The sequence below is a fragment of the Anguilla anguilla genome, chromosome 2 (assembly GCF_013347855.1).
Source record: "Anguilla anguilla isolate fAngAng1 chromosome 2, fAngAng1.pri, whole genome shotgun sequence".
Taxonomy (NCBI): Eukaryota; Metazoa; Chordata; class Actinopteri; order Anguilliformes; family Anguillidae; genus Anguilla; species Anguilla anguilla.
This window is the reverse complement of record NC_049202.1, coordinates 43,751,605-43,773,119: the sequence shown is the minus strand read 5'-3', so window position 1 is coordinate 43,773,119 and position 21,515 is coordinate 43,751,605. Positions and strand designations below refer to the sequence as shown.

General features: G+C 47.0%; 1 protein-coding gene across 1 annotated transcript; it reads right to left on the bottom strand.

Moving 5' to 3' along the window:
* Positions 1 to 125: 125 nt before the first annotated feature.
* wdr90 (WD repeat domain 90) lies at positions 126 to 20,466 on the bottom strand. Its single transcript, XM_035407310.1, has 43 exons — positions 20,104 to 20,466; positions 19,503 to 19,594; positions 19,218 to 19,394; positions 18,862 to 19,000; positions 18,583 to 18,753; positions 18,098 to 18,224; positions 17,833 to 17,897; positions 17,646 to 17,746; positions 17,119 to 17,373; positions 16,936 to 16,998; positions 16,779 to 16,847; positions 16,570 to 16,680; positions 16,169 to 16,314; positions 15,606 to 15,663; positions 15,274 to 15,392; positions 14,653 to 14,814; positions 14,068 to 14,198; positions 13,723 to 13,839; positions 13,195 to 13,430; positions 12,679 to 12,815; positions 10,586 to 10,716; positions 10,332 to 10,462; positions 9,729 to 9,890; positions 9,272 to 9,400; positions 8,927 to 9,060; positions 8,791 to 8,831; positions 8,458 to 8,583; positions 8,136 to 8,279; positions 7,912 to 7,997; positions 7,710 to 7,812; positions 7,293 to 7,414; positions 7,051 to 7,207; positions 6,780 to 6,970; positions 6,460 to 6,625; positions 5,899 to 6,016; positions 5,276 to 5,447; positions 4,919 to 5,041; positions 4,135 to 4,309; positions 2,809 to 2,939; positions 2,569 to 2,712; positions 2,264 to 2,383; positions 1,298 to 1,382; positions 126 to 974 (listed from the first exon to the last, which is right to left on the bottom strand). Exons 1-43 carry the CDS (start codon positions 20,114 to 20,116, stop codon positions 817 to 819), a joined length of 5,538 nt encoding a protein of 1,845 aa, XP_035263201.1. The 5' UTR covers positions 20,117 to 20,466; the 3' UTR covers positions 126 to 816.
* Positions 20,467 to 21,515: the final 1,049 nt, after the last annotated feature.

Here is a 21,515-nt window from a genome sequence, read left to right as displayed (position 1 = left end):
TGCAAAACCTGCTCTTCACAGACGGTTGATTATTCCCTATATAGGCTTACCGTTATTCATGTTACATATGTGCTAATTTGTGCATGTGGGTAACATTGTGTAGAAAAGGCAACTGACAGCATGCATTTCTTTCTATAAAAAACTTTATTAAGAACATGAGCACAACATTCCTACACTTGTGACCAAAACTGGTACATGCTCTTCTCCAGCTATAAGCAAACTGTATTACATTCATAATTCAAGTATTTCTTCATCACTCTGGTCAGATAAGATACTGTATCTGAGATTGGAAATAAAAAAGCCAGAGGAATTCATTTTGTCCCCAACTAAATTCTGAAAACTACACTATATCTCGGTCCCAACACCAGTTCAATTTAATGTAAACTACAAGAAATTCCAAGGAAGGATCAGGCGTGTGATGTCAGAGAAAGATTCTCATGTAATTGTGTAAGAACCATGGAGAAGGAAAGGCATCAAGACCCAAACATCTGGTGGATCATGAGAAATAAAATTCAAGAAATTTCTTGAAGAAATAAATAAAATGTGCAACAAATAAAAAAAATCCTTCACAGAACCCACAAAACAGGCATTTTCTTTGTCCAAACCTATAAACAAGAACTACTTAAAAATTTGAATTCTAAATTCAAAATCCATCCATTCACCAGCTTCAGCTCCTCCATACAAATGAATGGCTGTGGGCAGAGCCAGTAACCCACTGATGATAAGGCGATCTAATACAGCTCAGACTGAGGCTGAAGAGATGCAGTGCTGCTGTGGTCTGGATGCTGCAGCATGAGGCTCCTTGGAGCCCCTTGCCTAAAGCCCATGCACCCCCCACAGCAGGATCTCATTGTAGGCTGATGTGAACAGGCACTTCCCTGAAGGGGAGAACCGACACACTTGCAAAGAGTCACTGTGGGTGGGAAAGTCCTGGAACTTTCCGCTAGTTGACTTGATGAGCTTCAACAGGCGTTCTGTGGAGAGAGGAGGGCATGAATGAGAACAAATATAGCACACTATTAAATCCAACATATCACTGAGAACAAATATAGCACACTATTAAATCCAACACATCACTGAGAACAAATATAGCACACTATTAAATCCAACACATCACTGAGAACAAATATAGCACACTGTACACAATACATAACTAAGAACAATTTTAGCACACAGTACACAACACATCACTGATCACAAATATAGCACACTACACAACGCATCACTGAGGACAAAAGTAGCACACTGTACTATACACCAACATATCACTAAACATGGGAAGAGGAAGTGGACTTACCGTTAGAACCAACAGCGACAAGAGAACCTATGGGCGAAAGGCCCAGACATGTTGCCCAGTGAGACAAAGCAATCTTCTTAATCACCTGTGGCAAGAAGTACCATGAGTAAAATATTAACAGGTTACAGGGGTATATCTCAAAGTACGCCCACTGCCCAATATTATGACGGCAGTGAGAAACAACTGTGAAAACAACCAGTTTTACTGTCACAATATCACAGATTGCAGTCAAAAATATTTTTTTATATGTTTCCACAGTGTGAAAATAGTTAAGGGTCTACATGATTTAATGAATTTAACTATTTAGGACTCAGTTTCTCTGTAATGATCGACAACTGACATGGATACAAATAACAGTATAATCTATTCTTGCTGTGTTTATCCACAGTAACACTCAATATATAATGCATGCTTTTGAGCAGTCGTTACGGTTGCATATGCTCATTCAGAAGTGCGTGTAATTTGTAAAATATGTTTTTTGTTTCAGTAGGAAATGTGAACCCAACAGCTTCTAATACATTTTATCAAAAACATTAGCTTACGGCTAGGCAACATTAAGTTCTTTGCTGTAAATTACAATAAGAACTCTGCTCAGCTGTCATCAATGATGTTCAACAAGCTATTTTTCAGGCAGTTCAGGTTTATACATGTAGCTTGTACAACTAGCAGAGCTATGAAGAAAGCTATTCTCGTCAACAGACTTATTCACATACCTTCCTTTAGCCGGAATGGAAAAGTAACTGATACACCAGATAAACCTGTGTAAATATAAACAGTTCCCCTGTGGAAAAGTTTGTTTTAATTCTGGCATCAGGCAAAGGCCTGGGGTGCGTGTGCAGATTTCTGAGGGACCACTGTCACCAACATGGCTGCACTACGAGCGCTCACACTGCTCGCATTTATTGTGTCTGGGCTGATGCCACGTCTGAGACAAAGTTACGTCTGTTGAAAAATGACCCAAAGTACCTGTTTCTTGGACAGGCTGTAGAATGACATTTCCTTCTCTACTCCGTATCCTGTGTACAGCACTATGCCCGAGTCACTGGGGTAGAAAGCAGCCAGGCTGGGGGGCAGGCTGTCGGGAGCCTTACAAATAGGACAAGAGAGGAGTGCAGGGGAGACGTACAGTCACTTCACACAGTCTCAATAAATACATTAAATACAAGCCTTAAAATAGACAACTAAGGAAAGGAGCAAATTCGATTTCTTGTTACTCGTTTTGAAAAGTTAGCAAAATATTGTTAACTGTTAATAGATTTTTTCAAAGCTACCTCAGGGCTAGTAGGGGCTGGGAAGGTGAGCCAATCCAGGAGCTCACACTTGTCTTTCGTCCAATCAGACGCCCAGATACTGACACGCCTGTCCGCACTGGCAGCCAACCACATCTCATTTCCTTCAAGTCCAAATTCTATGCACTGCAACACAGCCAAAAAACAGTTACAGTTAGTTCTGCTTATTTAAATCATCCCATGCTCCAAACTGCAAGAGCGAGACTGCGGTCTGGTTCTGACCTTCCTCTTGACGCACTGAATGGTGCTGATGGGCGCCCCCTTGTGATCGCTGATGATGCGCAGGGTCATCCCGGTGAGGGGGCTACTGATGGCCATCAGGCCATCCTTACCGCCTGAGAGAAGCACCTGGCCTGTGGGAGAGAGGGGTCATACAGTGCCCTTGTGTTGACACCAGCAACAGTACGTTTGTATCTGTGGTCACTGCGCTGCTCCCATACATAAATCTCTCATTGTTTCTGCACTGCCATTTCATCACCGTGGCAACCTATCATCAGCCTTACACACAATTTAACAGGTCACATGATTGTCAGTCTCATAGTGCCAAAATAAAAGGGGGTGGACAAATCAGTAATACTGCACTGCCACTTTTCTGTCCTGCATCAAGACCCTAGGGGACTACCAGTAAATTCTCTTGGCCCTGGATACATATGGTTAACAAAAAGATCTGATTGGCTGAGAGTACAAGTAATGTCTGTTGGGTGACCTTCAGCTGGTTCTCCCTTGATTAGATAAGTAGGCTGGAGCTCCTGACTTTTCAAAGCAACTTTTTGTATTCAGACAAGAGATTGGAGCTAGAATTTCTGAAATTCCCCTTCCCTTAAGTAATGTTAGCTTAGGCATGCCAGCAGTAGTCAATGCCTGTTAGCACTAAGGCAAGAAAAACCATATCAAAGAAATACCTCACCAAGTAAACATTTTGAAATATGCCATTAACCCAGGCTAACAGGAATATCTTAGCTACTGTATATTGCAAGCTAGTGTTTTCAGAAACTGAATAAAATGTTACTAAGCTAGTTCTCCAAACTGTTCTTTTTTATATAGTACTACCTAACTTGTTTTGCCTTTCGTAAAAGCCTACATTGCCAATAGCTGGCAGAATTGTTCTTCTGGTAACATCTTATTTTAACTCAAATTTCTGATTTTATAAATTTATAAATTGTTGGAATTTTTAAAATACAGTACAATCCTCACCAAATAAAAGATAGAATAAAGGAGTACATTTTCTGTACTAATGGTAGAGATATACACATTTACATTCCATTATACCAATATATATACCTGGACTACCAAAGATAGGGCTGTACTACAAGATTTTGCAGCATGGGAGCCAAGAAGAAGATCAAATGGTTTCTGAATTGTCCACCTCTGCAGCAGTCACAGTCCTTATGGGACAACAGCTCTGTACCAATGCCCTACAACACCACCATGAACCCTGAAGCAATGCAAGTGAACTGTGAAGCAATGAGGGCCAAAATACATACATTAGGAAAATACATGCAAATCCAGCTGAAGGCAAACAGAAGCCAAATGCGCTCCCTCTCTCACCAGCTGCAGAGTACTGCACGGCCGTGACGGACACAGGGTGGGGGTGCAGCTTCAGCTCCATCTCAGAGGTGGCCAATCGGAAGATGCGCAGAGTCCCGTCGCTGTAGCCCGCCGTAATGAACTGGCCTCCTTTGGAGGAGCCCAGCTCTGGGCTCCAGCAGATGCACTGACAGCTCTGCAGAGCGCACAGCATTAGTGTTACTGAACACACACACTCAAGTGGGATATGTATATCTACATCTAAGCATATCTATGTCTGATATGTAAATTCATATCAGTTTGTATATATCTATATACAATATATCTATACGTATATCCATATCTGATGTAAATAAATCTGATATGTATATCTATATGTGATATATATATCTGTGTCTGATATGTAAATATCTGATAGGTATATCTCCAACATGGATCTGTATCTGACATGTATATTTATAAGTAATGTGTATATATCTGATAGCTATATTTATATCGGATATGCACTGTATGCATCTGATATGTATATCTACATTATATGTATATCTACATACGATGTGTATATGTCATATGCACATCAATATCCGAGTCTGACATGTATCTGATATTATTTTTATGTGATATGTATATCATTAATAAGAGTATTTATATGTAATGTGTATATATCTGATCTGTATATCTGCTATCTATATTTATATATGGATTGTATGCTTCTGATATGTATATCTATATGTAATATGTATATCTATATCGGATACATATCTGTGGTGTGGGCGCTGGCCACTGAGCAGATTCTGCTGCTCACCTGAGTGAGAACCTGGAACTGCACCAGCAGCTCGTTGCTAGGCGCCGACCACACCCGCACGCTGCCGTCCTCCCCACACGTGGCGAAGCTGCTCTCGTCCGGGCTGAAGAGGACGTCATTCACCTGGACGGGCCAGAGACACACAGCCTTCAGAGGCCTGCTTACCATTTATATTTAACTTCCCTCCAGAATATATGAGACATGGCATTACACAGCAACCAGCATGATGTAGAAAACCCATCATGATAATTCCCTAAGTCTGGCTCAGGAACAAGTCAGATAAATACAGATGATCTCACACTGATCTGGTTCTGATGCCAGCAGAGTGTGCGCCGGTGTGTGCGGGGCAGTGCTCACCTTGCTTTTGTGCCCGCTGATGAGCCGGATGCTGGTGTTCTCCACCCAGTTGATGTACCAGAGGGTGCCCGCGGTGGTGCCCACGATGCCCATGTCCATGACGTCATCGAAGGCCGCGCTCACCACCGTCCCATCCAGGGTCATCTCCTGCTCCAGCAGCACCAGAGCGTTGCTGACGGGCAAAGACACAAGCAATATGGACCGAGCAAAGAGAAAGAAAAAGAGAGAGAGTCTCATACTTCACATTAGACACAGGTGGTCTGGTACTATTCACAAGGATCAAAAGAAAAAAATGTGAACTCAATGACATATAGATTAAAAATGTAGTAAAAAGTAATTTAAGAAAGAATTATATTTTTATTAACTGACCTTCCAAAAGAGCGGCAGGTTACTTTTCTCAAATTCTACTCAATAAGTGAATCCAACGCGTGAATACGTGCAAACACACAGACCAGTAAGAACAAAGACGCCAATAAGAACAGACAATGCAGGAACCAGAAAAGCATGCAAACAGAGGACAGTTCAGACGTCTTCCTTGCACTGCCCAAGTTTACCAGGCTCTGTCAGGTGGAGTGTGGATAATTAGAGAGCGCACCCTGAAACCACAAAGAAGGTTCTCACACCTGCCCTCGGAGCTCCCCAGCCCAGGCCTCATCCCCTGCACGGCCGCCACCGCCCACAGCCGAACTCTCTTAGTGTTGCTGCCCGTGAGGAGGCGGTTCTCCCTGCACAGCAGAACCCCTGAAACACACAGCAGAACCCCTGAAACACACAAGTAACCCCACTGCCACCACAGCAACGCTCACAATACAAAACTAAGCAGGTTTGATTCTCAGCTAGGACACTGCTGTTGCACCCTTGAGCGAGGTACTTAACCTGCACTGCATCAGTATATATCCAGCTGTGTACATGGATGCAATGTAATGTAAAGAGTTGTGTAAGTTTTTCTGGACAAGAGTGTCTGCTAAATGCCTGTAATGTAATGTCTAACATCACCACCACCTGACTGCATGTACGCTCAGCGAATGTAACTTGACTAAAAGTACTTCTCACATCCCTTTGACTACCTGTCTCGCAGTTACAAAGAAACTGTCCTGATATAGGCCTGACTTGACTTGTCTAGTATCTGTCTTGTGTGTGCAAAGCTCCCACTCAGCACAGACAGGGAGGGCTGGCGGACTGACCGATCTCGCCCTCGTCCGCCTCCCAGGTCATGAAGCAGCGCTGGGAGGGGCAGTCCCAGGCGCAGACGCGCCCGCTGTTGGTGCCCGTGTACAGGATGCCGTCGGCGTAGCACAGCGACGTCAGCTCCACCTCCCCCACCTCGTCTGGCACAGGGGCAGTCTGCACCTGGAGAGGAGACGCACTGGCCTTACAGTCCCTCACCGCTCAACAGAAACCACCCCGCAGCTCGTCAAAGACACATGAAAACCAGTTACTCCTTAATCTGAAGGAACTTGCCGTCACAAAAGAAAATGAAATCTTGTTCCATAGTAAATCTCACCTTCAGCTGCACATCCAGGCCGTTTGACTCGATGAGGCAGAAGAGGGCGCCAGAGCTCCCCACGCAGGCAAGCTGGCTGGCAGCGAAGGGGCTGAAGGCCATGTCGTGGAGTGGCTGCTGGAGGCCGACGCTGGACAGTAGCTGGTACGTCCTGGTGCTCCACAGCGCCACCCCCGGGTCCGTGTAGTCTCCTGCCATGAGAAAAAAAACTCAATTTCCCATCAGAACTTCAAAGACAACCCCAGCAAAACTACAGTTAACTGTAACTGACCGATGGACAGGAAGTAGAGGTCGTCTCTGGAGAAGGCCAAGCCCTGCACTTCCCCCTTGTGGTGAGAGAGGGTATTTTTGCAGGCGCCGTCGCGGACGCTCCAGATGCAGATGATGCTGGCGGAGCCTCCGCAGCCCGCCGACGCCGAAGCGACCGTCTGCGCGGGGGAAACACACACAGATGGGCGTGAGAGCCAGCACCACCCCCATGGCCGATGCAGCGTCTCGGGCGCGGAGCTGTACCTGCGCGTCGTTGGCCACGGCCAGGCTGGAGATCTCCTCGGCGTGGCCCAGCCAGTGCCTCTGGAAGCCCGTGTGCAGGTCCTCCACCACCACCACACAGCCGCAGGAGTACGCGAACAGACCTGCGGCGGCACAGGGGAGAGGCCTTGTGTGGGGAGGCAGTGTAGTATAATGGCTAAGGATTTGGTCTTGTAACCTAAAGGTCGCAGGTTCGATTCCCTGGTAGGACACTGCCGTTGTACCCTTGAGCAAGGCACTTAACCTGCATTGCTTCAGTATATATCCAGCTGTATAAGTGAATACAATGTAAGTCGCTCTGGATAAGCATCTCCTAAATGCCTGTAATGTAATGCCTCACTGTGACCCGAGCGCCAAACACTCGCGGTTACGCTGCTAGGAGACACCGGCGGAACGTACCCGTGTCTGGATTCCAGACCATGTTGCCCCGCCCGTTCCCGTTGTATCCAATCACAGCCTTCAGCTTCAGGCCCTCCTCTCCAGCCTGGGGAGCCGCGGCACCCTGAGACAGAGACAAGCAGGGAATTCTGGGAAATTATAGTCACTGTTGGAGCCGATCAGAACATTACACACGTCTGAGTGAGCACAAGGGCCACTGCACCTGATCCAGGACAGAGGTCTTGAAGCGCGGAGTGAAGTGCCTGTAGGAATCAGGACGGATCGATGGCTTCTCCTCCACTTTATCCACTGAAAGAGGTTAACCACAATGATACTCGGGTCAAAACAAGAATTAAATGACAAACACTTCCCAGATGCACTGGTAAACGTGTGTGAGGGAAAAGCCTAGTAAAGCGCCTAAGCTGAGCGAAGCCACGCCTCTCTTGCCTGAGTGACAGGTGACTCCGTTCCTCAGGCTGGCTCCGTCCCCGCTCACTGCCATCTCTGTGACCCGGAGGAAGGACCCCGACACTGCAGGGGAGGGGGCGGCGAGGGGCGCCGCCTCCTCTGAGCCCTCACACGCAGACAGGGCTGCAAGGACACACACACACAGACACACACACACAGATAGACACACACAGACAGACAGACACACAGACACACACAGCCACACACACATATAGTACAGACTCGGTTTATATCATGTAGCCAGCGATTGCTTGTAATTAACTAAGTACTGAAAGGCCAGGGCTGTCCATAAGTGCCCCACCTTCAAGGCTGTTTCTGTTCATAGAGCTGATGTCCAGACACGGCGGGGAGGCTGATGGGAGGGGCACAGTCTGTCGGGGCATCCCATTGGACAGCAGCATTGGACTGATGCTCCGCAAATTCTCTTCTGGAGCAGGACAGGACAAGATCGACAACTAAGAATACTCACTGTACAGGCTGCTTACTGGCAGAGAAATTAATGCTTACTGCTTTACTTCAGTATCCAGCTTTATCCATCAAAATTACCAACACAAAGTTGAACACATAGCACATTACATAATGAGTACAGCAAATCTGACTCAAATATGATTGACGGGCCTTTACAGGAACTTACCTGATTTAAAAGGAGAGGCAGACCTAACAACAGGAGAAGGGCTAAAACAGCAGACAGAAAGGATGTGTCGTTAGTGTGCATAAAGCCATTGTGTGTGCATCTACAAATATGTGTGACTATGGAGGTGGACTCTTACCTCCTCCTCTTCACTGACTCCTCTGAATGGGCCAGGAAGTCCCAGTAGAAGACAGCTTCCCCCACACTGACCACACCCAGCTGGTCCGGAGTGAAGCTCACCTGCTGTATGGGCTGGGAATGGCCAATGAACACCTGGGACAGACAGACAGACAGACAGACAGACAAACACCAGCGTAAATTTTATAAATGTAACTCAAGCAAACGTCACCGCAAATGATATATTCATTTGGTTTGCCTCCACCTTTGCAAACATGGGAGCCTCTCTCCATGAGTATCTTCATTATTATTTTTAACAGATGTATTTTCTATTGCTTCAGATAAAGGCAGACAGCCCACCCCTCACCTGCGCGTTGACGTCCAGCTGCATCCTGTAGTCCCACACTTTGAGCACCCTGTGCCCCGCGCTCAGCAGGTAGCGGCCGTCCTCGCTCACCGCCAGCGAGCTGCACTGCTGCTTGTGCACGCTGGACACCTGCAGGGGGCAGGAGAGAGTCCACACCTCAACACCACAAGTTAACACAGGAGCCACACAGAAAAACCAACAGCGTTTGTACCCTACATACATTTTACTCTAACATCGGCCACTGTACTGCTTACTCTAAAGCAGTGTTAAATTAACAATGACCATTGCACCACGCATACTGAAGAGGCGATTCTCAGACTTGGCTTTATTCTGAACAGTGTGAACAGGATGTTAATCAAATGTAAATGTTTTGTGTCTAGATAATCCAGTCACCAGGTACCCTCTGGAATGAATCCGGAAAAGCTAAACCCCAGAAACGCCCGGGGGTCTCGGTCACCTCTCTCAGCAGCCTCCCCGTTTTGGCATAGAGCCAGAGGATCTTGTTGGCGGAGGTGGCGATCAGCAGGTGCCCGGTGGAGGCGGGGGGGAAGCAGACCCTCACAGCCGAGTCCAGGCTGGTGCTCTCCACGTCCAGGATGCTCACGTCCACCCTCAGCAGCTGAGGGAGATGGAGAGGGGCCACCATCACGAGCGCATCCAGTCAGGCCTTCTACTGCTAATGCACCGTTTTCTATCTTGCATTCAGGAAAAACTCGGGAATACTATAATTAAGACAGAGTTTGCGACGGGTCCCATAATTCCCAAGCAAAATCTGATCAATCTGTTTAGTGACTTCTAAGGAGCCCTTTTCAGCTTATTCTTAGTCACTGTAATAGTCAGTCATTCTTCACGAGTTGACAAAGACATGAGGTAATGCTGGTTTAGCTGATCATTATTCAGTCTGCTAGGATGCAAAGATGGTTTTATTGTTCCCTTCATTTGAACATTTGGTTAATCAACTGTACTGCTCTGGACCAACATCACTGTCCGTGTCTCTGCTTGTGTTGTAATTAATGTGTCGCATGACATCAGACTGGTAAGTGAGTCATGACATCAGTACCTCATCCAGGGAGCGAGCGTCCATGACGGTGACGATGTGCTCCGAGGGCCCGACGAACGCCAGGCAGCGGCTGTCGCTGCTCACCGTCAGGGCGTCCGGACTGCGCTCCACGCCCCGCGCCACCACGTTACCTGCGCAGGGGGAGGAGCGCGAGTCACCTGACAGAGCGGGGGGGGGGGGGGCAGCCTACTCGCCGGGCATGAATGAGCTCACATCCTCACTCTCACATTCAGATTAGAGTGGAAAAGACTCACCCAGGGCCCTGAGGATGTGGTGGTCGTCCTGCGAGGCGTTATAGAGTACCAGAGAGCCCAGAGAGCCGGCGCTGTACATGAACTCCCCGTCAGGGGAGAAGGCCAGGCCGATCACCTCTCCCCTGTGCTGCCTGCAGAGACAATCACAGCCTGGCCGTCACACCCAGTCCAGTACATCCCATTCCGTTATCCAGAGCCACTTACAACACAGGAGAAACCTTCTGAATAGCAGTAGCACATTCCCAGACCAGTGAGTAAATGTCACATCACTGAAGTACTAGCGCAGGTTAACTATGCTAACTAAGAACCAAAGTACAAATTCTAAATGTAAACTGACAATACCAGAACAAGCCCCAAACAAGAGAAAAGTAAAATCATAAAAACAGAAGCTAAAACCATAGAAATACCATGACCTGTATAAGTACAAAAGGTGGGAGAGCTACAGGGGGTGGGGGAAAGGACTGACAAAGTGCAGCTACGTTAAAACATTCCCTTGAAGTTTCAGTATGCAAGCAGCTTTCAAAGCTTCACATTTCAACCAGCAGATGTCGACCTCGACCACCACGGAAATCTAACAATTACCAGCAGTCTTTATTATGTAAGAGTAACCAAAGGCAACATGTCAAGTCCACTCAGACTGATGTCAGAATTGAACCAGTGAATGATACCAGTCCAGCACAAACAGCTATACAATTCTGACATGGCATTTAAGTGATGAACATCACCAACATTGAAGCCTCAGTTGTTATACCATACCAGGCACAAAATATACACTACAAAATCTTATCTCACCCGCGCATTAGCATCACTAGCCTAAATTCGAGCTGAAGATGGCATTTTTCAGTCGAATTAAAATCTCAACGCACAGTCCTTCCTTTCGTCTGTACACTTCAAGTGCAGGGTCTGAGCATGTCAGTCAGTCCTGCTCTCAGCCTATGGTCATAGCATTCATCTCCAGGTCTAGCTTCACTGCTGCTATTGAAGTTGATAACTTTACTTAACAAGCTATCCTGAATGTGCATTTTGCACCTATGGCAAGCAGGAGGGCCCCATTATTAAATCGACACGGTTCGTATTTCTGTGTACTGCGTACTTTACTCCCTGCTAGCAGGGCTTTGAGCAGAGGGCCGGATGCGTACTATATTTGAGTCAAGCGCGCATTTCGGTTCCACACAAGATGCGTAGATGTATACGTACGCTGCCAAACCCACAGAAGCACAAGACGGCACAGCACACGTCGTCATGAATACAAACCACCCGAGACACAAAGAGTCCAATTCACGGCGGACATAAAGCCCGTTTCAGCGAGGATGCACCCCGTCCTACATTCAAAACCCCGTCGATGATATCAGGCCTTTGAGAGAGCGAGGGAAACGGAGAGGTGTGGAGGCATTAATGAAGCGACTGCTCTTTGAATTAGGCCCTTGACCCGAAAAGCTCATTTCTAACAAAATACCACAGCATCTAACCAACAGCAGCATACTGCATGATCATCAATATGGATTTAACAAAAATTACGCAACAGACATGGCTCTACTTTAACCTGTTGATCAAATCTTCACTGCCCTAAACAATAATGAATATGTGCTTGGCATATTTTTGACACTGTAATTCACAATATTGTATTAACCAAACTGTGTGATGGGCATCTAATAGGGCTACCATAACATGTGGTGTTCCTCAGGGATCAATCCTTGGACCTCTGCTGTTCCTCATATACACTCACCGGACACTTTATTAGGTACATCTGTTCAACTGCTCGTTAACGCAAATATCTAATCAGCCAATCACGTGGCAGCAACTCAATGCATTTAGGCATGTAGACATGGTCAAGACGATCTGCTGAAGTTCAAACCAAGCATCAGAATGGGGAAGAAAGGTGATTTAAATGACTTTGAACGTGGCATGGTTGTTGGTGCCAGACGGGCTGGTTTGAGTATTTCAGAAAGTGCTGATCTACTGGGATTTTCACGCACAGCCATCTCTAGGGTTTACAGAGAATGCAATTCTTTTTTTTTTTCTGATGACACCAGCCTGATCTTAGCACATATAAACTCACTTATCACAGATGCAAATACTGGTATGAAACTCACTTGTGCTCTGCCAGCAAGTTGGCACTGGCAATGTTGAAGACCCGCACCATCCCGGAGCTGGAGCCACAGGAGAACACCTGCTGACTGGGGTGGAAGGCCACCGAGCAGGGCACGTCCTCAGAGACAAAGTCATATAGCTGGAGCGACACACAGAGGGCACTGTTAACCGGATTCAAATACACTACCATGCACTGGACATTAACTAATGACAACTACACATACACAGACAGACACATATAGACAGACTGACAGAAACACATACATAGACAGACAGGCAGGCAGACAGACTGACACACACATACACAGACAGACTGACACACACACGATACACAGACAGACTGACACACACACGATACACAGACAGACAGACACACACAGGCACACAGACAGGCAGACCGACAGACACACACACACACACACACACAGAGACAGGCAGACAGACACACACACACACACACACACAGAGACAGGCAGACAGACACACACACACACACACACAGGAAGTGCAGTGTCCACCTGCTGCAGGGAGTCCAGGTCCCAGATGCGGACGCTGCCGTCGCGGGAGGCAGTGGTGATGCGCCTGCGGATGCCGTCCACGCAGAAGCCCAGCACGGTGTCGGTGTGTGACCTCATCAGCGTGCTGTACTTGCGGCTGCTAACGTCCAGGTAGCCCAGGTTCCCCGTGCTGGTGGCCGCCAGCACGCTGAGCCCCTCCTCGCTGACCGCCACCAGGCTCACTGGCCCCTCATGCACTGTGGACAGAGACACTGACACAGTTCAGCCACCAGGGGGAGCTTTGCATTTACCAATCTGGTGATGTGCGCACGCTTCAGGTGTTGCGTTTTGTGTGCATGCGTGTGTGTGCATGTGAGAATGTGTGTGTGCGTGTGCGCATGACGTGTGTACGGGCCCATTCCTACAGCAGTCCCTAGACCTGGTCTGCATGTTAAAAAGAGCCCCAGCAGACAGTGCCCTGACAGAAAGACCACCGCAGGAGGGAGGGCCTGAAATGAAGAGAAACACAGGCAGCCCCGCGGTCCTCACCGGCCTCCAGAAAGACGCTGGAGAAGTCCAGGGGCCAGAGGCGCAGGTAGCCGTCCTCTGAGCCCGTGGCACAGAAGGCCGAGGAAACGCTGATGCTGTTCACGGCGATGCCGGGGCCTGCAAGGGAGACGGCAAAATCAGCAGCGGAATCGCAAACAACCGCTTTATCTGGGAGTCAAACAGCCACAAAATTTCACAAAAATTAAAATGGCAAACATGTAACTACACAATAAATCCAAACTAAGTGGCGTTGAGGGAATGGACAAGTGAGCTGCAGTAGCGTCACATCTCTGTGCCAATGAAAACTGATGGCATTTAAAATGCGCCTGGGGCAGGCCGACTCACCGGTGCTGAAGGTCTGCTTCTCCCTGCGCTCCGAGTGCACCTGCTGCGCGGGGACCAGGCGCCGCACGTTCCTGATCGACACACTCTTGTAGTCAATCTCCAGGATGTGACCGCTTCTGCTGCTCGCAAACCTGCATGTACACAGACAACCAAGATGACAGCTCTCACAATTATCTTTTTTTTTTCCAGCAAACACGCGCGACATGTCCCAATGTAGGCGTTCGGAAGGCTAATTAGGCAAACGAGACAGCAGATGCTCTTTATCCCTACCACTCTGTGGTAATTGGAAAGTGCAGGCTAGCAAGGGTGTCCGTGCATGCTAACAGCCACGGCGGTGTAATCGGCATTAACTGAAACCTGTACTCCCCGGGCAACACTATGGGCAATCATGTGATGGCTCACTGGAGAGCCAGCCAGGCTACATGGCCAAGGCTAATATTTCCAAGGGTAATCCTGTACTCTGAATCAGTGTTACTGAGCTAGCGGCTAGCACTTCAGCTCTGTGCAGTAAGTGGAAGGCCACTTGATTCGGGCACGCCGAGCGGAAAAGTCGGTGCGGAAGCCCAAACAGGGGGGAAGGCTCACAGCGTGCGGTCCTCCGGCTCCTTGTCCGCGCAATGCCCTTCCTCGAAAGCCACGTCCGTGAAGTCCAGGGCGTGGTACTCGCCCAGGTTCACCGGGCAGGAGCGCAGGGACCCGCTTCGCACGCGCCACAGGCGCACGTTGTCCCTCCCACAGGACACCATCCTGAACACAGAGGCACCCGTGAGGCAAACAATGAGCCACACAGAACTCTGCACCTAAACCACCTCACTATTTTTTGCTGTTCCAAATTATTCATTTTTATGTATTTAAATTTTTTAAATTATTACTTCTTTTTTTTTGCAGATTTTACAAGAGATACAAAAACAAAGCACCGCAGCTATTAAAAATGCACATGGGTTCTTTTTGGGAAATACAAAATTGAGAAAATGAAGTACTTTAATGTGCAAAGGGATCCAACTTTCTGCGATCCATTTCTGCAGAACTATTTTTTGCCCCATAAAACATCATAATTAATTACAAGTTTAACACACCCAGTTGCCTTTTAAAGTGAGAAACATAAGCGGACGTGCCGAGCAAACGGCACATTAAATATCTGCAGCACGTTAGCGTCAGCGAGGGGACAGGCTGAGGGGACAGAGGGCGCTTATGCGGGGGCGGCACCTGGTGTCGTCGAAGAAAGCGATCTTCATGGTGTGCACGTCCACGTCCGTGTGAGCCTTGGCCAAAACCACCACCTCTTTTCCTTTGGTGACCCGCCGCGTGTTCCACACGACCACCAGCTGGGGCACAGAGGAGAGGGCCAATCAAAACAGGAGCAGTGACACCTCTGAGAAAAGCGCAATGTGACCGTACGGGACCGCAGACGCACGTGAGCACACGTCTCTCAGCGCCCAAAACGAATCAGATCCGCGCGACAGAAGAACAGACGGATCGTTCGCTTCCTTCTCGACGAAAGCGCGGAGCGGAAGCAGCCGCGCGGAGGTTTTGCTCACCGTTTTGCTGTGGCTGTCCTTGCCTACTCCACACAGAACCCCGCCGCTGTGGGAGAAGCTGAAACACAGCGCCAAAGAGCGGTTCTCACAAATGTCTCAACCGTCCTGTCTCACAGACAGTAGTGTCAGCTCAGAACCAGCTGCATCGAGACCCTAATGCTGAATTACCCTTGGGTCTCTGCACTCTTCTGACTGTATCATGTGCTGTAGGAGACTCCATCTTTCAGATAAGACGTTAAACTGAGGCTCACTGCAGTCATTAAACCATCATTACATTTATTTCTAAGAACTTTCCCCTGAATTGATAAAGCGCTTCAAGACCAAAGAACTCTACATGAATGCAATCTACCATTACCACTAGTTCAGTTATTGTATGGTAGAAGAATCAAAAGATTCTTTGAAAGCAGCATAAATATCATCCCCTTCTGTATGATTTTTCTGGTGTCGTGGATTCACAAACCAATGACTCTTCTTTAACAAGCATACAAGATGTATTCGTAAACCAGCTGAGACCAGGGCTGAGTACTATGTCTTAGTCAGAGAGGACAGCATGCACAGGTTACCTGAGAGAGGACAGAGAGTGCGCGTGGGTTTTGAACATGGCCAGGCAGCTGCCATCGAGATAGTTCCACACACGCACGATGCTCTGATTGCCCATCTGCGCAGACGCCAGGACAGTGCAGGCGCCGTTGAACGCCAACGCTGACACCTGGCACAATACAGGAGCACACCATCAAGCCCACCCATGTTCCTCTACCCGAGATGTAGCAGCAACCCCAAAACCACTAACAATCCTTCAAATATCCATGAACATATGAACACCCACCTATTCAGGACAAAGCTCACACGCTTTTGTCAAAATGCCTATGCAATGGCTACGTACTAAAATTAGTCGTAAGTTATTTGCAGCTTGTAACCGTCCCGATTTCCTTGTCATGGACTGACAGCAGCCCTGAGCACTCACTTTGTCCGTGTGCCCAATGAAAAACCGTTGCTGTCCAGAGGAGATCTTCATCGAGACGATCACGGCATGACAGGGGTACACCACCGCATCTCCAGATTTGGTCCACAGTGCCTGCGGACAGACACCAGGTCACAGTCAGTCTGCAGCACTGCTCTCCTGTTCTTTGTAGGGCACTTAAAGTATACATCCAGCTACACACTACCACTTACACATTTGGTGGTGCACCCTCCAAAGCCAATGATTCTGTTGAGCTTCAGGATGGGGTCCGGTTGCAGTTTCTGAAGGAGAGAAAAGGCAGGGCGTAAACAGAGGGAGGTGTAGGAAGCTTATTGAATTCTCCACCTCCAGACTGGGCTCGTTCCTTACCAGACGCTCTGACGCTTTCCTCAAAGGCAGGGAAACTGGCCGTGGGACCGTGGTACACACCATCTGAAACATCCACAGAGAAGCTACGCCACAGCTATAACACACCCATATGCGCACATAGAAAACAGGGACCAGGAGAAATTGCGGCTAGATGAGGAGTGTTGAGAAAGGCAGGAATCTCACCTCCTCCCCTTCACTGTCCTCTCTTTGCAGGGCGACTCCATCGTCTCTGTGCACAAAGACGTGCACGCCCTCGTTTTCCATACCCAGCATCCTCGGCGTGTCGTCCTCGTCCAGGCTGTCCGGGTCCTGTGGCTGACTCCCGTCCTCCCCCGGATCCTGCCAGGTGTCCTGCAGCTCCCTGCGCCCTGGCACGACGGGCCGAATGCCCAGCTCGGGCACGCTGGCGGTCACCAAAGGGACGTGATACCTGGCGCGCTGTGGGGGAGGGAGAGGGGTCACTGACCAAGCTGGAAGTACAGCACAAAGACCTTTCAACCATAAAACCATTCCCAGACAGACTGTGGGGGGCACTGATCTATCCAACTCATGTTGCCACAGAAAACAGAGGAATGACAACAACCCTTTTGTATTTTCAGTTATAACACTGAACATACCTGAAAACCAAGCTGACACCACAAATTAAATATTTCTCCAAAGGAATTCCAGAAACAAGAGCTTGTAGACAGTAAAGGACATAAGACCCTCACATGTTTGGGGCTGGTGATTTGTTGGATAAGAGAGACCCTGTCCTTCACAGGCTTGCTGATGGAAACCTCACGAACAGGGTTTTCAGATGTTGTGGAACCAACTGGAACAAGACAATATGAGAACACATGTAGCGCAATGTGTCATGGTCCGAGAAGCAGCACATCTGATGAGAAACATCTCACTCACTTGTTGGACTGGTACACCCGTTCTGAATTGAATCAAAAGGCATCTTGGCTCCATCTGAAGGAAACCTGGGGAATATATATTATGGGCCAGTCAAAATATACTATCAGCAGTATGCTACTCTCCGTCCCATTGTGTGCTGGATGTTGCTTTAATTAGGACAAAAAGAACACCTCTGATTTTCGTTTTGCTTCAGTGTGATTAAACACACTTGGAATAATTCTAATGATCTGTACTCAGGCACTTTGGAAGAAGGAAGGACAGCTACCTGATGAAGTCATATAGATCATGCCAGCTTTCTCCCTTGGGCACAGGGAAGCACATTTCACGCGGCATTGGACCAGCGCCTTTCCCAGATCCTGTTCCTGCATGTTTGGCTTCATTGAAAGACAGCTCTGCAGATTAGAGAGCATAAATCGCTTTTAAATTCATTTTTCTAAATACAGTTTGCCATTTTTAAATGCTTCTCCCCAGTTTGTAAAACCCAGCCATATTTATCAATGCACATTGCCGCAACCTTCACTATCAACATGAGAAAGCACAGACAAGCTTGAGCTCTGCTCTGAATCATGTGATACTAGCTGCTGCACCTCATCACACTGCAGTTTGCAAGTCGAGCTTGCACAGACATGAGTCGGAGGCAAAATACTTCACAGTGCTTTCAGAGTTACAGCAGCCAGCCTTTGTGGCACTGCAGCTGGTAATGGCTCCTAAGGGCAACCAGAGCATCCTCTCGCACGAACACCTCCTCACCTGGGTCACACAGCAGGTCGCTGGTGAACATGTTCTTTACAGACATGTTGGCGCACAGCTTCACACTCTTCAGGTGGCTGTGGCGGCGGTTGAGGTAGACGGAGAGGACATACTGCAGGTCTATCAAAAGGCAGGTCCAGCGCACCGTGGGAGGAGCCGGGCCCACCAAATCTTGGCATGCGAGAAAAAAACACCACAGATTGACACAAATCCCAATGAATGGTTTTTAGCAAAGGGGGAATAATGATGATTTTGATTGTGACAACAGATGCTGTTTACCATGCCTGGCTGCTTTAGCTGTGCTCTCATACACTGAGCCTTTAGCAGCTCCACACAGGAAGGGGAACTGAAGCCAGGTGGCTGTGGACTTGAACTCCTTGAACATGTTGGAGAAGGAGACGCGGATCACCTGACTTTCCTGAAGGTGAAATAGCATGAAAAACGAATGCACAAACAATGAATTGTGATGACTCACTTTAGACATGATTGCAATCTCCACAACTGCCAATTTTTGACAGCTTTTTGGATTAACCTTCTATGATTCATTATTAAAGGCAACCAATCTTGAGCAATAAATTGCATGATGCAAACAATGCTCTTGTACATCTGTATTATTTCCGGCTGTCCTACTATACCTGAGAAGCCACATCCAAATGCACCACAAAGTGTTTGGTAGGGCTGGGTCTGAATAGCAGGTAGAAGTAGCGTCCAGTCAGTCCAAGCGATTGGGTACTTGTCTTTGGCACCAGGATGTAGGTGCTGGCTGGAATTGATCCACGTATGCGAAAAACTGAACACTTTAATGTTTTGTCCTGAGAACAAAAAAATTTGATTAAAAAAAACCTGAGTAACTGTTCGCCTAAACTTAAGTTAGAGGCATCTGCATGGATATGCAGGCAGCAGCAAAACAGTTACTTTACCATATAGGTGGTCACATCTCCTTCTCTGGTTGATTTCTTCCATTCCTCTATCTTCACGTGTTTAAAGATATTGACGTAAGGATGCTGCCAAACTTGAAAGGACATGAGAATAGCGCAAGTCATAAAGGAGTAACGGACAACACACAGCCTATTCAAATGATTCGGCTAGCTGGTACGTGACTAAGAAAGCAATGTCTACTTCAGTAAGCTATGATTCATTTGAAAAATGAAATTCTAGCAACATTTGTTAGTTATCTAAATGAATGTTTATCTAGATGTATGGGAACGGTTACAGACATAAGTTACCAGATGTCTGGGTAATTAGTGAGTTGACAGAACTAAAACTGATGAATTCACATAGATTCATATAAAATTCACGTAGCTAACGGACAACTTTGCTCGTTAGTTGGACAATCTCGCTAACTAACGTTAACGTTTATTTTCTTTTTTGGGAACTTAGTGGATACACCGGTTGGGGGTAGACAGCTAGATCAGCAAGTGAACAACATTAGCTATCACATATAGAAACAACGTTCAATTATTAACGTCACTAGCTAAATAAAACTGGAACATAGTCAACTTAGGTAGGTAGTTACATTACCTCTAGACGACATTGCAACGGAAGGGATTCATTCACGAATATACAGCTATATTACTAGCTAGGACAATTTTCCTTTGCTAGCGTTATATGGCTAAGTATCTAACTTATAGTCAACGGGTTAAGTTAGATAGCGACTGTGCAGTGTGACTTGCTCCTGAACAGTAGCCAACTAGATATGTATTCTTTTCATAGCGACCTGACGTAAAAACTGGCATCGGTTGAGCCATTTTTAAGTAGCTAACATACGATCCGTCTTAATCACAAACGATTTTATTTCGGCAACGATATGCTTCCTTCAGTGTGCTAGCAAACTCCGCTCCTCCAACTGTAAACACTCTTCATACTCCCGCGGCAGATACCGCCGTTTCCATGACCAGCACGTACCCACGTTCTGCTACCAAAATGATTCTGGGAGATGCAGTTCTACGGGGGAAAACTTTGCAAGTATTCATCATGACCGACCATGACCACTCACTATAAAATATTGAACACTCTTTACTGTAGTTCTAATTGCAATACGAAATGTCTGACATGATGTGAAATTAAGTGGTTATTTAAAATAAAGAAAGGGAGAGTGGATAGGCAGGTCAGCTGGTGATCAGCTGGTCGACCAGCTAAAGCCATCTGGGAGTGTCAAAAGCACATCTTAAATCAGCTTGACCAGATTAGGCTTGTTGAAGACGAAATTTTCTGCCGGAATGATATAAATATAATACATTATATATTAAGAATGTAAAAATTGTATATGTGGCTACTGTATCTATGAAAACAGCTGCAAAGAGAATAACATGAATGGTCATACTAAAGCTTGGGGAAATAGATGGTTCACTTTTTCAATCCAGGACAGGTAGAAGGGACAGGACACACTGAACAGATTTCCAGGGAGGCCATCTGCAACAGAATCATTAGACCTGCTAATGGTTCGTTTGCAGAAAACACCTTCAAATAAAAGCTTGACTGCATCAAGACCTGTCAAAAGATTCTTTATGACTTTTTGCATATTTTGCATATTTTGCATATGGTATCTGTGTGTGTGTGTGTGTGTGTGTGTTTTATTTTGGGCCCCATCCACCCTCAGACCACCTGAATCATTACTACTTTTCACCACATAAGCAGCATCTCTGTCTGAAACTGTGTGTTTATAGAAACATAATGTGGTCTGTCTCTAAGATGTTCACTTCCAGCCCTACCTGCAACAAGCTGATTTTATTATTATTTTTGCCTATAACAATACAATGGAGGTGGTGTATTGCTGCCTTTGAGTCTTTAGTTGTGCAGTATGAATTGATCAAAATGAAATACCAGCTTTTGCATCACATATGCACTAATGTTAAAATTAAATTTCAAATATCAGATGGCTTTGACAATTAGACCTACAAAGAGTGCTTGCTCCTATCTACCAACACCCCGTG